This window comes from Semicossyphus pulcher, unplaced genomic scaffold (genome assembly GCF_022749685.1).
Source record: "Semicossyphus pulcher isolate SPU_LCO1_2020_fin unplaced genomic scaffold, fSemPul1.0.p SCAF_9, whole genome shotgun sequence".
Classification (NCBI taxonomy): Eukaryota; Metazoa; Chordata; class Actinopteri; order Labriformes; family Labridae; genus Semicossyphus; species Semicossyphus pulcher.
This window is the reverse complement of record NW_027211770.1, coordinates 30,513,088-30,531,019: the sequence shown is the minus strand read 5'-3', so window position 1 is coordinate 30,531,019 and position 17,932 is coordinate 30,513,088. Positions and strand designations below refer to the sequence as shown.

The following is a 17,932-nucleotide window of genomic DNA, read 5'->3' as shown; positions in this document are numbered from 1 at the left end:
AAAGTTAAAACAAAAAAAGATGATAACCAACATGTTTTCTCCGTCTCCCAAGCGACATTTTAACCGCCCAACCGCGAGGGGGCGTTTGTGTTTCACCGCGGTTTGAAAGATTCAGAACCATCAAAGCCCCGAAAACAAATAAACATTAAAAAACAACCTAAATTAACTAAACCCAACATGACACTGTGAGCAGTCTGTTCATAATGTGGTACAAACGGGTCAAACACCAGACTTTCAGCGAGGCAGGCACAATCATGTCCCATCTAATAACTAAGTCAACGTAGTTAATGTACATCATAAATATGACATAACCTATGTATGCAAATGACATCCTTATTGTTGCACAAACCATGACCTTACCACTTCATTTATTGCTTAAATCTAACCAAACATTAGCCACGTTTTTCTGGTATGCCTGTTGCTGGCACTAGGGGTGGGAATCACAGGGTAACTCACGCTACGATACGTGGCCAACGATAACGATAATATCACGATAAAGCCTACTGAAAGACTGAAAATCGCAATCTGGATATGTATGATATATATCTGGAATATGGAAATCTGTTACAATATGGATATGTGTCCCCAGCCTATTTATAATTGTGTTGCGCATAAATTACTGTATCAATATTTTGTCTCACCTCTAGCTGGAACTCTCCAAACCCAACATCTATGACTGTTCTCCAAAATAATATGATGTTTAAAGTCAACCTATTCTGTCGTTTAGGTATGAGGACGTGTTTGTCATAAGTGCATGTGGAGCCATATTGTATATATGTATGTCAGGTCGTCTGTGGAAAAGTCCTGTTATAAATAAGCTAATATAATAAGCTCAGGTTTTTACATGCTTGTAGCAGTGATGCTGTGTGTGCGTGCATGCGCCTGGACAATACAGCTGGAAATATTAGTTATCCAAGGGTTTTGTGCGTATGTAGTCTGATAATACTTTCTTGTAGAAGACAGAAATAAAAGCTGCTTTTATCTCCTTTTGGGAGGCCTGTTAGCTCTCAGCCAAACCAAGCAGTAACATTTACACAATACTGAACTATGAAAACAAGACTCAGGTTGCAAAATGGATTTCTTTTCTAGGAAGGGAGAGCATCTCTCATCCCTGCGCCTCACTGCCAGACTTCCCAGCTGCTCTGGGGTTTACAGAGTCAGCCTCCTGCTTCTCTAACCTTTAGGCCGCAGTAATAGAAATTCTGGCAGATTACGCTCTGATTTGATTGGTTGAAGAGGATTTCCTGCGAAGGTGAATGAGAAGCAGATGGCAGGTTGTGGGCCAATGAAAAGGCACTGAGGTGCTGAGTCAGAAAGTTCAAGTTATTAAAGCTGCTTCCTTACTGCCGTGTCTGTTTCCTGTAATAACCCGGCCTCCATCTCTCTCTGTAAGAAGTCTTTGTTATATTTAGATATTCTTATATTTTTAATTGGCATATCATGTCAGGTACATCACATTTATTACTGACATATTGAGAACTTAACAAGTTTCAAATATATTTGTGTAGCCAAAAGAAAAAACAGCTCCATCCTACATTCATGTTCTTTGAGGGCTTATTGATGCTTCCCATATACAATTAATTATATCTATTATATATGTGTTCTTCATGTGCTACAAGACACATCAGGGAAAACATCAGCATCATCTCCATGGTTGGGCCTGTCTGCTTTTAAACTGCAGTGTACCAAGGACAGGCTGAACAACACGTGTTTAGATTGGCAGGTTTGAGACGTCACAAACCTAAGGAGCCAATCCCGTTATTGGACGGGGTGATGCTATGCATATCATTATGTGTAACCTATGGCAACCACTTTTGTAATGCGCGAGCCAGCTGTAACCGTCATCGTAATTTTTACTTTTTTTTTACTTATTTTAATGAGGGAGAAGGAGGAGATGCCTTATTAATTAAACGTGCAAAGAAAACATGTCAGCACAATTCAATTCATTATTTCAAGCAGAGCATTTTATATGTGTCTTGACTGGAGCTGGTCTTAAAGTTACATGACATTAGTTATGTTAGCTAGTTAGCCAGCCAACTACCTGTTGCTAGGCGACAGGAGTGGCACTTTGTGTCGCCAACTGTTCCCGCCCTTACCCCTGCGTCACAAACAGGAAACCCTCTGTAGACCACACCGTCTCATTTCAGGTCGGCCCTAGCATCTACGCAGGCAACGAATGACTCATCCTCTGTAGCCTGCGTCCTTCAAAGGATACAGCCTCTGAATTGAGTCACAGCTACATATTATATTTTACATTAATTTAAACTGGATCAAGTAAAGGATGATTTCCTGCTGCCATTTAGCAAAGGCCTTTGTGTTGTTACACTGATTTTTACCACATTTAACTTAACGTAAAAACATGAAAGCCCGAGCCTTTAGCTGCAGAAAGAATAAAGTCTCTGACCATTATAGTTTTATTTAAGATTGATTGAACAGGCTCACGTAATAGAGATCGATTTTCAAAGGGTTAAAAAGATTGCAAGCTTTGGTTCTCAGACATATGGATAATAACCTTTCATATGGCTTCAAACTGAAGAGATCTTCCAACTAAAGTGACACATTGAGACTTTAACTGCTACATGATCAACAACAAACCAAACAAAAAAAAATCCCTGAATGTGTTCATATTGAGCAACATTATTTAATCCTAAAATACACTTTAACTTCTGTCATTACGTTGTCTCAGACTCTTCTCACCACTTTCTGCACCGCCAAAGAAAAGAAAAGAAGTAGAGGAAAGAAAATGAGGAAAAAAGGCAAAAACAACACAGAAAGGAAGGGAGGGAAAGAAAAAAGAGGAGGGAGTCAGAACTAACAGCACGGATGCTGAGTGAAAGCTCCAGTTAAACGTAAAGGACACGTCAAATGGAGCAAGAAGGCACTCACAGCACTCACACACGGTAGCCGCTCCTGGCCGGCTGCCAGCCAGTGTTCAATCAGTCCTTCCTGTTCTGAAATCTCCTGTAACGGCTGAGAAATGACTGAAATGGATCCATTAGCTGGTGTGGTGGAGGAAAGGGTCAGTTGAATGTTTCATGACTGCGAGGTTTTATTATATCAATATAATGGAGAAGGTGAGAAGGTGTTCTGTTGAATAATAATAATAAAATAGACGTCTATTTTAGATTCTTAGAAATTAAATATCTCAACTTTCAAAAAACCCGTCCTGACTTTATGACATACTATTAAATACTGCTGCCCACCATGAAATATAAAAATATTCTGGGGCCCGCCAAACCCTCGAAGCACACAATTCTGACAAAGACTTTAGACTGCGGTGAAGGATTTCCCCGATATGTAGGGGAAGGCAGAGCGCAATACAGTGCAAATAAATAATCCATCAAAGTAGACGTAACAATTTCTAGAACAGCAAAAAAAACAAAAACAAATTGTACATTAAAAAATAACAACTTCTATTTTGTAAATTACATTTTGCAGCCCACTTGCAGTACCTTCACGACTCAACAGTGGGCCACGGCCAACACTTCTTTTGTTTTGTTTTTTTGATTGTATAGATTCAAACCTTTTCACGGTATTCTCCTAAGTTTCATAATAAGGTATAAGCCGTTTACCGTTTGTTTCTATAGACTTACAATGCATTCTGGGAAAATATTACTGTTAATCATAATGGTAAGCTAACTAACCGTAAAGACAACGCAAACTTCCATCTTCGTATCATTAACGTTAGTCTAAAAGAACGACCTGTAACTTTCTGTAACATTACCAATAACTAAGCCATAGCTAACGTTTTAAGCTAACTAAGTTAGGTTATGCTAAATAAGATAAGATAGAACTTCATTAATCCAGAAGGAAATTATAGCGCCAGATGACTCCAAAAATACAGAACAAAATAAATACGAAAACAACTCAAATATGAGTGAAAACATAAAATATAAAGTCTATTGGTTAATGATGTAAATGTTAGTGTAGCATAGCTGTCCTGTTAGCCTGTCAGAGAGCTATTGGACCATTGCCTATTTACAGTGCATGTTTAAGTCCCTGTGCCACTGAACTGAAGTGTCCATCTGCAAAGAGCTAAAAACACTTTGAGTGAAGCAGAAGTAGATGAAAACAACATGTACTGTAGTTCCATTCTTGCTCAATATTAGCAAATACATATATAAACAATCCGTGTTACTCCTTATTCAGAGAGAAAGTCGAAGATAACGTATACCTTATTCAAAGACACAGGTTGTTTTACCAACGACCCAGAGAGCTTAAAAGAGATCTGTTATTAACTTGACAAAGGATTTTGAAAACAATTTGTAATCTCGAAGATCTCAGTTTCGTTCTCTTTGGCGGCACCTGTGGTGATGAACGGTAATTGCGGGAGCACACTTCCCAGATATCCAGACAGTGCTGCATGTGTGACGTCCACGGTTGGCTCCGGTTGTAACTCTTGATTTTCCTGGCTGACGGTCGCTTCCCTTTTCAGACTGTTTGCTTCATCTGAGCGTCGAGTTTGTTTCTTTTTCTTTGGATTTTCACTTCTTGTTGAAGTTGCATCTGTAGTCATCCATCTTTTCTTTGTTTGTTCAGCCATAGTAGATTACTGTTTACTCGCAACACTTGCAGAGAGCGGAAAAGCAGCCGCTTAGCTCCGCCTACCCTCTCTGGCAGACCAACCACTGCTGGCTGATGGAAAACGCGTCACTAACTGGCCACTGCTTGGGATTTTTTTCTGCGAATGTCGCCACAGACACCCAGTCGGTAATAATACTATATACTGCAAATGCAAAGGCTTTCATCAGTGGGCCATAGGCTCAATCAACAGACATTTATTTACATGAAGATCCTCGAAATACAACATTAAACTGTTGATAATTGTGAAATTCAAAACTTCGACAGTAGATTAAGTAAAAGCGAGATAGCACACAGAGAATACAAAATGCTGCCGAGGCTGTAGTGCATTTAAAAGCTAGTCACTGACAAGTCTGCTTCAAAAACACATGCTATCAGATAATTAAGGTCTATATGTGTCAGATTTTGGTCATACAGTAAAAAGGGCTGCATCTCATTAGAAAAAAAAGCTACAATGAAATTCCATTGAAAACCTGCTCCTTAGTTTTACAGTGCAAACGAGCAGTGCTGAGAACATGATCAGCTTGGCAGACGTAACACCGACATCAGCTGGCCAGTTCCCTGCAAATTGATCACAGGCCTGGTAGTTAAATCAGGAAGACCTGCAGCCTCCTGGACAGACGTCAACATATGGAGATGCTGGTCACTCCGACAAACTCAATAAAACATGAGAAAACACGAGGAGCTGCCAGCCGAGCTCCCCGGGTTTCCACACGAGTTGGATCAGCGAGCAGTGAATCATGTCTGGCTGTGTTTTATGGGAATTATCCACACGGTTGCAACGTATCCTTTGTGTTTGAGCTAACAGTTTACTGTAAAAGCCAACCTGACCACTTGATCCCTGTGAAGTGTGTTTGTGTAAAGCCCATTGTCGCGGTGTTAGGAAAATCACAGAGGAGCACTAATGAAATTCTTTCTAGATTGTAGCGACTGCAGCTCCGTCCAGCCTCCTTTGAAGGGCTTAAGGAGGCAACAGTGTTCTTAAATGTCAGAGCCTTTGTGGGGCTTAAAGACGGGCACGGTAGCTACTGGGTGGGAGGGGGTTGTGTGGGGCGGGCGGCGTTAAGGTGTAATCATCACCCCTGGGTGGGAGTGGAGAGAGAAAGAAGAGAGATAGACAAAGTGATGCATTCCTCCCATACCGGCAAGGCATTTAGAGGATGAGAGGAGACGAGGCATTAATGGAGATTAGCACCGCAGGAACACACAACCACAGAGTTACACACGCACACGCTTAAGATGAGTGCTTAACGATTCACCATCAGAGGTAAGACAGTGCAGGTACAAACAACTGGATTCTTTTGTGGTCTTAAATCAGCGTTGGCCCTCAAGATAACTTGTACAGGTAAAGTATTTCATTTAATAAATATCTGCAGAGACTCGTAGGTAGATGAAGATTTGGTAATTTGCAGGTAAAATACTTAAAGGCCTCTATCAAAGCAGAGGTCCACTTTACTGATTTGGAGTTTTTTTTTAATATCTCTGATGTTTTGATTTAAACACCATTTTAATATCCTGGACAGTTTTCTTTAAAGCTTTACAAAAGCAAGTAACAGTTCAGTTTATTACAGTTTGTGTCCACTTCTAAAATTTGTCAGGCGTATTTCAAGGTTTATTCTGCAGTCTACAGAAATAATTTCTGTACAAACGCATTTAGGCTGCAACTATTTTGAAAATCATCGAATCAGTAAGAAAGAAAACATCTGATTGCAGCTTCTTGACAGAGAACATTTTCTCGTTTCTTTTCTCTCCTTTGACTATTAAATGAGAATAGTCTGGTTGTTGTCAAAATAAAACATTTGCTGCCGTCACAGATCCACATTTGTTACTTATTTCTGACATTTTAAAAGCTAAAGAAGGAATCAACACATGAATGTGAGGCTGTTTGTTTAGATGTGGGCCAATCTCGGAATCCATCGGCTACAGTCTGACGATGATATATCCTCTGGGGACAACGGTGAACATGTCGGGCGTGTCCGGCTTAGCCAGCATTTAGCGCTAAACGACTTCCAGCCAACACTTCCTTCTCTGTGTGCTGCATTGTTTACAGTCCAGTTAGCAGCTTGAGAAACAACCGTGTGTTCAGATCAAAGTGAAGTGAAAGTCTCTCCTCCAGATATGTCTGCTAAATAAACGCTGTCACCTCTCGGTTCGTCCCATCCCCCGGAGGAGCGCCCGTTCATCTGTCTGTGCTGAGTCTCAGTCTCACTGTAAACAGTAAGTTACACAGAGGCTGCACTCTGGCTTACTGCAGCGGGACGAAGCCCAAACAGAAACAGATTTTCTTGTGATCGACTTTAATTAACGGCTCTTCAGTTTGCTGAAAGAACAACATCATGATGCAGATTAGGAACAACATGAAGCTTTGTCAGGTCTGTCCTCAAGAGGAGAAGAAGAAGAAAAAGCTTGGTACAAACAGAAACCAGAACACTTCCCGTATTAAAAATCCATGCTCCTACTGAGCCTACATTTTTATGAGGAATCAGTAAATAGAGATCAGGTGTGGGCCTGTGTGCTTTGTTTCAATAACAGAAAATACGCTACTAGAGAATGTATATGATATTTTAGGCAGGCTCTTTCCTGTTTCAATATGAAAACAACCTTGTGCAAAAAGCCAGGTCGGTAAAGAAATTGTCCTGAACTGACCCAGTCCAACACCTGATCTTATCACCTGATAATCTCTTCAGTCTAAACATCCTCCTCTCCAACTTTTCTATCTTCCTCCTTGCACTTGTCTAACTCTGAGTCTAGCTCATGTCTGTGCTCTTTTTTCCGACCTTGCGTGCCTCTTCTTCCTCCAACTCTTAACAAACCACTTCCAACTCTTCCTCCAGTCCAACAGGTCCCTTCCAAACCCTACATATTCTACACCAGCTTCTTGGCTTCCAAGGCCCACTGAAATACTTCTTATTTTCGGCTATTTTTAGCCTCACAATGAAGGAACACTTCCCAATATTTCCAGACATTTCACATTAAATCTGCTTCTGAGGAGAGGGAACGGTTCCACTAAGAGAGGCCTGCCAAAGCCAATGTAATCCAAGGGAAACAATAGCATTAAAAACACAGGCTTTTTTTAAACAAATGTTGAAATCGGTATAAAAAAAAACGACGTCTGTGACATTTGAAAGAAAGAGTGGTTTTGTTGGTTTGAAGGGGAAAGTAATATCTTCCAGAAATATTGCAGGGCTTGGAAACAGATGCCTGGAAGGAGCGAGGGGATGAACCGGGCTCGTCTGGAAAGAGCCCAGATGTCCTTACGTCAAGTCAGCGCTCTTTCAGCAGCTGTTGTTCAGAGCACTTACAGAACACAGGATGTTAGAGGATGTTACAGTTCAGACTGTGACCAAATTCACAATTTAACTTATAAAGTGAAGTTAACGCTGTTAAAGAAAGTCATGGATTTAATTTAAAGACTCATACTCCATGGTCACACGTCACTGTTTTATTTGAAGGAAGAAAGAAATGATTCATGTGTGGAAATGTGCTCTCACGTCGGCTTCTGACTGAGAACAAAATATAAAACTTAAAGATGGTGTGATTGCTTACAGACACAAGTGCTTAAAGCACAAAGTGAGGCACGTGCTTGCAGTCTAAAGACGTTTCAATTTGAGCAAGAAAGATTCTTCTTATTGCAAAGCTGCTGAACAAACTTTGAGACTCTAAAGGAAAAAGATACCGTACAAAGGGAGTTCCTTTTAACTACACCTGATTGAATCTATGGTGTCCTATTTGCTGGAAAACCAATCACTTTAAATGGTTTTCCTGTTTAAATACAAGTTTAATAATTGAAACTAAACTAGCTCAAACAGAAGCTTGAGTTTACCTGTGGGCGTGCTGTAGGACACGGTGATGTCTCCGGTCAGGTCAGCAGGAGGGTAGCGGCCGTTGAGGAAAGCTGAAAACTCCACGACTGTGGAGGCACCGAAACCTGAGGAGAGAGAACAAAGATCGACACTTTACATTCTCCAAAGTGAACATTTTACAGGACGGAAAGCTGGCGTCAAAAGGTTACACACATTTGTACTTTTAAAAAAATCCTTTTGAGTCTTTTAAATTTACGCAATGATTTTGCATTTTTGTTCTTTACTGGCTCCTTCTTAGACATCATGTAACATTTGAAAGCTTTAACTTTTGATGATAAAATCTAATGTAAATAATCATATTCCTCTAAGTGAGGCTCAACAACATTACAGTTAGGATGCAGGTAGTCTGTGTATTTTTATGTTTTAACAGTACACTGCCTGGTGGGGTGGTTTGAGGTTTGAACTGGCTGGCTTTTAAAGGGACACACCACTTATTTTACACATTAAGTATTACACGGCTGTGTTAAGTACTTGATTCTGATTGGTTAATTATGGCATTCTGAGGTCTGTTATTTCTCGATAGCAGACCATTGCTATGAAGGACCGTTGCTAGGGATGTGGCTCTAATCACACAATCCGGAGGACTAACTGTAATCGTATCAATCCCCCGAAAGAAGTCTGAACTTATCTAATTAAAAGAAAGGATGAAAACTGTATGCCACGTCACACGTATTCCTCGCCCGGTTAAAACTGTTTTATGAAGTCTTCTGTAAGTTTTCAGGAACATTAAAAAAGGCTGACCTCAGCTTGGCCTTGATATTTCTTATTATTCAAAGAAAATCAGACAATTGAGTGGAATGGTTTTAAGTTTAGGAGCTTTAGTTTTAGCTTGTTCTATATTTGGGACTAAATGTCAGGATTTTCAACTCTTTGAGTTGCCGGTCCTGTAACTGTATGAAGCTCTTATAGCTGCAGTGTATCTGTGATTAATTTGTGTTGTTTTAAATGTTAATGTGATTTTTATTGAGGTTTTCGTATTTCTAAAACAGAGGTTCCTGTTTCTTTCAGTCTGGTTCTTTTTAAAAGGGAAATGTTGAATGAAGGATAAGGAAACATGGCAGCCAACTAAACACACACACACAATCTCACAGAGTCAGCATTTTGTAGGTGTGGACACGACAGGATACAGCGAACCCAATACTAAGCAGACCCCTTATTGTACAGACACACACATGCTAAATATCCGCAGGCAAGGTGAGGACAGAGGATTAACAACACTAAGCAGGACTCCAACCTGTATCCAAGCGCACGCACACACACTTATATGTAGCATGAGAGAGGGGCGATGACTTGTAGCTTCCCTTCAAATACCCCAAGACCAACAGAGAGAGAGAGAGAGAGAGAGAGGGGGCAAACAAGCAGTGAGAAAACGCAGGGATCAAATACAGACAGAGAGGAAAGGATATATTACAGCTAATGGCTTCATGCAGTCACACACACACACACGCACGCACACACACACACACACACACACACACAGGGCGGTGTGGTGGTGTAATGGGGCGTGATGTTCCTGAGCTCAGTCCGTTACAGGTGACTGAATCTCAAGTATGTGTGTGTGTGTGTGTGTGTGTGCGTGTGTGTGTGTGTGTGTGTGTGTGTGTGTGTGTGTGTGTGTGAGTGTGTGTCCTGATGGAAAAGGTGAATTTGTGACGAATAAAACCTGAAGATGAAGGCCGTGTGTGTGTATGAGAGTGTGCGTTTGTGACTGTACGACACTGTGACGTTCTGAATGAATTAAAAGAGCAGCGTTGACCTTCTTCATCGCACACTCAGAGAGCCTCTCGAGTCGAGGACAGACGGGGCAGGCGGAGGCGAGATGGATGAGAGGAGATGAAAGGAGAGACGATGACACCTCCCCTCCCACAGACAGAAGACAAGATAAACGATAAAAAGCAGACAGAGACTTTCTCCACACTCTGTCAGGCGCTCTGACAGCCTGACCTCCTCTCTACGTTCCCTCCTTCTCCTCCTTCTCCCACACTCCTCTCCCTGCTCCTTCTGCTTTCTTAACGTTTCTCTTGTGCATCTCTTATTCTCTACATCTTTTCCTCTATGACCACTAAAGCCCGACTGATGCCAGAATTTTATGGCTGTTGCAAAACTTAATGCTAGGAATTAACAAAATATATCTTCTGATATAGATTTTTGATCTGGAGTATACTTACATCTTCTTTCAGCTGAGAAAAGGTCTGGCAATTACAAACAAAATTGTATGTTGGTATTTTTAGGTTGAATGTCAATACAGAGAGAGAGATAAATATATAGATAAATAGGCTTATATGTCCATCCATCTATTTGAGATCTTCTGACAGGAACTTTCTGACCATTCCTGAATCTCGCCTTGTACCTAAAGGTGATCCGGCCTTCTCTTTCTGAGCACCTTAGCTTTGGACTTACCTGCCAGAGGATCTCAGATTAGCTAAGTCAATGTCCTCTTTTAAAAACTGTTACTGAAGACTTTCTTTTATCTTAGGGCTGTTTTTTCTTATCTATTTATTTTTATCATGGTTATTTTAACATCTTAATATAACTGTCTTTTGTTCATCTGTTTTTACTCCTTGTATTTTAATGTCTGCCTGCAAGGCACCTTGTAACTTTGGCTTTGAAAGATGCATTATAAGTAAAGTTATTATCCATCCATCCATCCATTATCCATGCTGCTTATCTTCAGAGGGTCTCGGGGTAGCTGGAGCCGATCCCGGCTGTCATTGAGCGATAGGCGAGGTACAAACTGAAGCCGGAGTACCTGGAAAGAACCCACGCGTGCACGAGGAGAACATGCAAACTCTATCTAGTTTGGCATTAGGAGTGCTTGCAGGGGAAGCAGCTAACTTCTCTCAGTTCAAAAGGTAAAACATACGTCTCCCAGCAACTTTAAAGCTCATTTATTACATCGTATGTTGTTTTTTTTCATCCCTAAACAAACCAAAAAACAAACCATAAACTGTGGTTTTATGGGGATGACAGGGCGGAAGTATTTCTCTCTGGTTGTAGTTACTTCCTTGAGTAAACAAGATGCCAGTAAATCACTGCTCCCACAGAGAAAAAGTTCTTCAAAAATATCAGTTACACTCCATCTGCCCCCTCCTCATCCTCCCTGCCTGAGTTTCTTTGCCTTCCTCCTTCTCTCATCTCCCTCCTTTCTCCCTTTCCTTTCTCCTTGCTCCCTCCTTTCCCTCCCTGTCATCCTGTCTGTCAGCAGAAGGCTTTTAACCTGCGTGACCTGGAGGTCAAACTGGTCAGACTGGTTTAAGTGCTCTAAGTGTTCCCAGGCCCATTAAGACCAACAAACAACACCAAAGACGACACAAAGTAATCCCTCCTCCTCTCTATCCGTCTCTGTCTCTTTTCTCTTCAGCTTGTCATCGTGCATTCAGGCACATCTGGACAGGTCAGGGGGCGGCCGTGGGCGTCGCCCAACCTGTGTGCTCCAGGTAACGTGTCCGTCTGTGTGACCCGGAGGTCCGACGCAGCGAGACTGTTCAGACTGGTCCCAGGGTTCTCGGGCACATTAACCCATTAACACCACAGCCAACAAAAACAAACTCCCCGTCCGTCCCCCATTTCAATAACTCTCCTTCAGTGCCTCCTTTTTCACAGGTTTTCTCCACTTTACTCTCACCCTCATCACTTCTATTTTTCTTACTTTCATTGCTTCTACACTTTATTTATCCCCAAGTTTCTCGCTCTTTCTCTGAGGAGGCCTGCTCTGGTTTCCTACCTGAATCAGCCTCTCCTTTATGTCCTGCTGTCTGTCTGTCCTTTTTGTACCACAAAGAGGAGAACCGGGAGAAAATCTGAATAGCAGGGATGTTTAATAAAGAGTATAGTAGAGGTTGCACAGAGAGTAGTCGTTTGATTCTATTTCAATTTCTGTGTGTGTGTGTGTGTGTGTGTGTGTGTGTGTGTGTGTGCTGAAGCTATCCTCAGGTTAGAGTACTTGACAGCTCAGGTTAAACCGAGAACTGACTGTTTGGAAGAGTTGAGAGGTCAAGAGGGGTGGAGATGTGGATCTATACCGCACAAGGAGATGGGGAAGGGGCATGTGAGAACTGTGTGTGTGTGTGTGTGTGTGTGTGTGTGTGTGTGTCTTTTCTTTACCATGTGCAAATAATATAAACATCGAGAGAAAAACAAATCTGGAAGGTAAATTTGTTCTGAGGCATTCCTGGTCTGCTACTGCTTCCCCAACGTGTGTGTGTGTGTGTGTGTGTGTGTGTGTGTGTGTGTGTGTGTGTGTGTGTGTGTGTGTGTGTGTGTGTGTGCGCGTGTGCGTGCGTAATCACACATCTTGAGACATCCAAAGGCAAACGGGGGAATCTGAGGTGACCATCGGTGAAGTGTTAAACACTGACCTTTGACCTCTGCAGGTCAGGATCAGGTCGTATCGCTGCTGAGGGTCTGTCCTTAACCGTGACTAACCTGATCTTCACTCAGAGATAAAAATGTTCAACATGCACGTTTTTACTCTCAAATTCTTTAAAGACTTCTGAATTCAAAACAAGCATCAGCTCTACTTTACTTTTTACTATAACTGGTTTTGAATGTTTCGGTCTGAGCTCCACTCGTTGACGGTTTGGCAGCAAGAAGGTGATTCAATTCAATTCAGTTTGGAGGTAATGGAAAATAAAAACACGGTTGTTGTGGTCCAGTTGTCAACGGTTCCGGTAACTAAATCATGTAATGTTGACACAAGGTTTTCACAACACATTTACACACATCTGATGGACACGACACAATCACCTGCATGTATAAGTATGTTATTACACATCTTAACTCCTTTACAATCATACAACAGATGGGGAACAGTAAAAATGTACAGCACAAAGGCACAGTTTAAGTAAAGGAGATTCTTTCCTCCTGGCAGTCGGTAAATGACCGCCTGAATGTTCTGCTCAGTCTGAAGCTGCTGATCCCGCTGAGTCACTGAAGATGCAGACATGATCAGCTTCTACATGATAACAGACTTATTAATTGTGTGTGGGTGTCAGTAAGTTTTGGTAATTATGCAAGAATGATCCTTTTGTAAATACAATATTTTTAAAATGTAAAAGTTTTACAAATGCCTTTTTTAATTTAAGAAAACATGCTACACTTTTACTGCATGTTGGTTTTTATTAGTGATGCCGTAAAACAAGCAGCCAAAGTTTCTGAAATAAAATGCACGTGTCTAAATTAAGTTAAGATTTAGATCAGTAAATATCTGATTATTTTCCCACCTGTGAAGCTAAAGTTCACGTGTGTGTGTGCACATGCTTTATCTGTGTGTGCAGGGCATTGCAACTTCAGGAAAATGTTTCTGAGTCAAAGACAAAAGTAACTTTGCAGGGCTTCATTTCATTTAACGCTAAAGCTGATTAGAAAGATTGAACTATATATTTCAGAGGAGTTCAGTCTATTAAACTCCACGTCATTGTATTTGTTCTGCTTGACATCGAACTTGCAAAGAAGGAGATGCAATGTGAGATGCCTCGGTATGAAAATGAAGCCGAGTCTAAGTGTGATTAAGGAGAGGAAGATGAAGGCTACACAGGAGAGGTAAAGTAACAATGGGAAGTAAAGAGGGGAAAGAGGGGATGTGGAGAAGGAAAAGAAAGAGAAGAAACAGGGGGGACGAGGCGAGAAAATAAATAAATAAAGATGCTGTGGGACGGCATGAGAAATAAAAGAAAGAGAAAGTGGCGAGAGGAAAGGAGGAAAAGGGGGACACAGAGAGTGAGAGTAGAAAAGCCAGTGAGAACAAAGGAGGCAGTGTGTGGTGAACAGGGGATTGAGTCGCCATCTGAGACGAATAAAAACTGGAATAACAATAAAAGTCAGAAGGCGCTACCTCCCCTCCTCTTCCTCCCTCCCTCCCTCCTTCTCCTCCTCCTTCTCACACAACCTCCCCCCCCGAAAAACACCGAGCAGCACGTGCACGCACAAACACACATCTCAAGTTTTATTGTCCTTTGTTTCCTGTAAAGCACTTTGTGACAAATCCCCTCTACAAGGTCTGGAAGTAAACTTGAGCTGACATTCACACACACACACACACACACACACACACACACACACACACAAACATCACACTGAGACAAGTGTGGACGCACAGTGAGCCAGAGAATCAAAGACACATGGGACGACAGAAGCACACACACACACACACACACACACACACACACAGAGCAGCTTTAGAAGAAGGAAAACACACACACACACACACAGCTCCAAGAGAGATGAATCTTGTTGAGTGTGAGTTAAGTATGTGTGTGTTTGTGCACATCAGTGTGTAGCACTGTAGGAAGGACAAAATGAGCAGATGAGAGAGACAGACAGAGAGAGACAGACAGAGACAGAGAGAGAGAGAGACAGAGAGAGACAGACAGAGAGAGACAGACAGAGACAGAGAGAGAGACAGACAGAGAGACAGAGAGAGACAGACAGACAGAGACAGAGAGAGAGAGAGACAGAGAGACAGAGAGACAGAGAGAGAGAGGAAGCTTTGATGAGAAACAGACAGAGGAGGTGTCACACCAGCAGTGTTGCTATGTTTCTCTAAATTGCAGCCACATTTTCCCGTTGCTTTGTCACAGCTACTTGTGTCTGTTCCTTTTCTCCGGTATTGTTTATATTACGCTAAACAGGGGTTCAAATGAGTCATCAAGTGAAATCTGAACACAAAACAAGGGCAGAGGAGAAACAGAAGCAACAGAGGGATTTGTTCTGTATGTGAACATCACAGCCGCTCCCCAATCTGCCATCACCTTACGCTCGTGAAACTTGAACTCAAATGAACCAGCAACACTTTTCTGTAATTGTCTGCTTTGTTTAATTGTGTTTACATTAAGTAATGAATATGGCACTGAGTGGAAGTGCTTATTGGATGGTTGAACAGTATCTGACACCCTTCATCATCTTTGCAACATCAAAATTGGGCACGCTGTCCACACAAAAATAGAACTGTATAGGTGGACTGTGCAAGCAGGTAGTCACGACAATATTTATGTTTATTGGTAGGTGACAAACTGCAGTTAAGAGGCAAATTATAAAGGGAGCAAAGCAGGAAGTCAGGTTGGCATGGCATAAAGAGCTTGTAGGGAGGAGGTAGTCGTAGATGGATGGGTCAAACAAGACTTTCTTTTAAACAGGAGACCTGTATTCTTGTCCCATTTAAAACTAACATACTTAACTTACTTCACATTTGAATGCCATGTGTGTGAAACATAAGTGAAACACTTAAAAACGTGACCGGACCGTTGTGGTGAAGAGGGAGCTGAGCCTAAAGGCAAGGCTTTCCATTTACCAGTTGATCTACGTTCCAACCCTCACCTGTGGTCACGAGCTTTGGGTAGCGACGGAAAGAATGAGGTCGCAGATACAAGCGGCCAAAATGAGTTTCCTCTGCAGCGTGTCTGGGCTCAGCCTTAGAGATAGAGTGAGGAGCTCAGACATCCAGAGGGAGCTCGGAGTAGAGCTCCTGCTCCTTTGCATCGAAAGGAGTCAGTTGAGGTGGTTCGGGCATCCGGTTAGGATGCCTCCTGGGCACCTCCCTGTGGAGGTTTTTTGGTCACGTCCAACTGGGAGACAGTCAACACATCGGAACAGACCCAGAGCTCGCTGGAGGGATTATATATCCAACTTGGGATCTGGGATCTCCCAGGAGGAACTGGAAAGCATTGCTGGGGAGAGGGATGGTGATACTGCCACCATGACCCGGCCTCGGATAAGTTGGAGGAAAATGGATGGATGGGACTGATATCGCAGTAGTACAATAATTGTAACTTTATAGGCAACTGGGAGCACTGGCAACATTTTTTGCAGATTGATAAAAGAGTTGATTTTTTGTTGCAAAAACAAAAAAGAGTCTGAATGAAATACAACAACAAAAACTCTTATGCAAATGCTTCAGGGCGTTGTAGCACATTTACTTTTGTCCGTCACGACAAAGCTCTGATTGCCTCAATAGCCAGAAACAGCCACCAAAGACACCAGCTCTGAACTGTTCATAAAGGCGTGGGCGTCGATTTCAGAGATCTGGAACCAAGCTATTTACACCTTCAAAGTGACGCTTTAAAATAAAGGAAACATTTCCTGCTAATGGAAGTCACTTTAACTGTATTTTATTGCTCATAGTCTGCTTTACGTCTAAGTACAAACTGTTCTTGCATACAGTTTACACCAGGCAGCTTTCCATCTGCAGCTCGGCCACTTCCTCTGCAATCCATAAAGCAGGGTGCAATTTTCTGGACAAAATCACAGAGTAAACTCTGACTGTGCGACTGGGATCCAGCTCCTCTGAGCCAGCTCCCAGCGTTCACTCAAACACACGGAGCCTCCATTAATCTAGTTTTTCTTAATTTTCCAGGACTGTGAAGGATGTGAGAGACTCGCTTCAGCACCAAATCTGACGACTGAGGGTCAGCCACGGTGGTCCTGCTGCTTCGGAGCCGAGCCAGGCCATTCTGGGCCAAATCAGGCCAGCGAGGGGTCAGTAAGGTAGGATGGCAGGAGAAGTGAGGGGGGAGAGAGCAAAAAGGCAGAATGTGTGTGTGTGTGTTCAGTGGCTCATGTTTCACAGAAGAGAGCTGTTGATTGACCAGTGGAAGCCAGCGCCAGATTTCTGTGTGCAGGAAGACAAAAGAGCGTGACATAAACACACACACACACACACACACACACACACACTACTTCGTTTCAAGTATGTGTATCTATATTTAAACTGTACGTTAGGCTGCTGCCGATGCGTGCTTGTATTTATGCTTATGAGCCTGGATTTGTATGGGAAAGTATTTATAAGTGTGTATGTCTGTAAGTTGTCCGTGTGATAGTGTGTGTGTGTGTGTGTGTGTGTGTGTGTGTGTGCGGCGTAGAGAGAAGCTTCTGAATCTGACCCATGTGACCGCGACCTAAACTCATGTAAACAAAGCGTCTCTTCAGCGGTGTAAACGTGACGGTGCAGTGAGTCACCGCCTCTGATCTTAAATATAAACAGTGAAACGTTGAGAGCTGCGGCCAGCGAGAAAAGCTCTGCAGAAGCAAACGAGCCGGATGATTCCAGAAGTTTATTTTTTATTTCAATAAAAATCTTTTTCTTGCATCTTCTTCAGTGAATCTAGTTTTGATTACGGTCGTCTTTTCTTTGGCATGCATTTCACTGTCTGCATAATCAGTGATAGCTTCCATATCTGAACAAATCACTGGGAGGAAAATGAGACACAGTTCATAGCGGGCTGTGTATTGTCAAGAATCTGGTGACACAAAACATATCACGGTACAGGGTCACAATTCATTATAATGTAATGTATTATTGTTATGTAAACGAGGTGACAGATCTGCCCTTTATGAGTGTGACTTATTTACAGGCCTGTGTTTTCATGTCTTGGTTTACGTTGTTACGTCGAAGTGAAAGAATCAAATACATAACAACACTGCTATCAGACAGTCGGATTAGGGATGCATGATATTGGATTTTTTGATATCCAGTATGCCTATATGTTCCAGCC

At 42.1% G+C, this 17,932-nt stretch overlaps 1 protein-coding gene across 1 annotated transcript in view; it reads right to left on the bottom strand.

Moving 5' to 3' along the window:
• The window catches only part of bbs9 (Bardet-Biedl syndrome 9), a 181,695-nt gene that overhangs the window by 126,005 nt on the left and 37,758 nt on the right, over positions 1-17,932 (bottom strand). Inside the window, exon 14 of the mRNA XM_069655775.1 lies at positions 8,405-8,509. Within this exon, the coding sequence (XP_069511876.1) occupies positions 8,405-8,509 (105 nt within the window). The remainder of the gene's footprint in view (positions 1-8,404; positions 8,510-17,932) is intronic.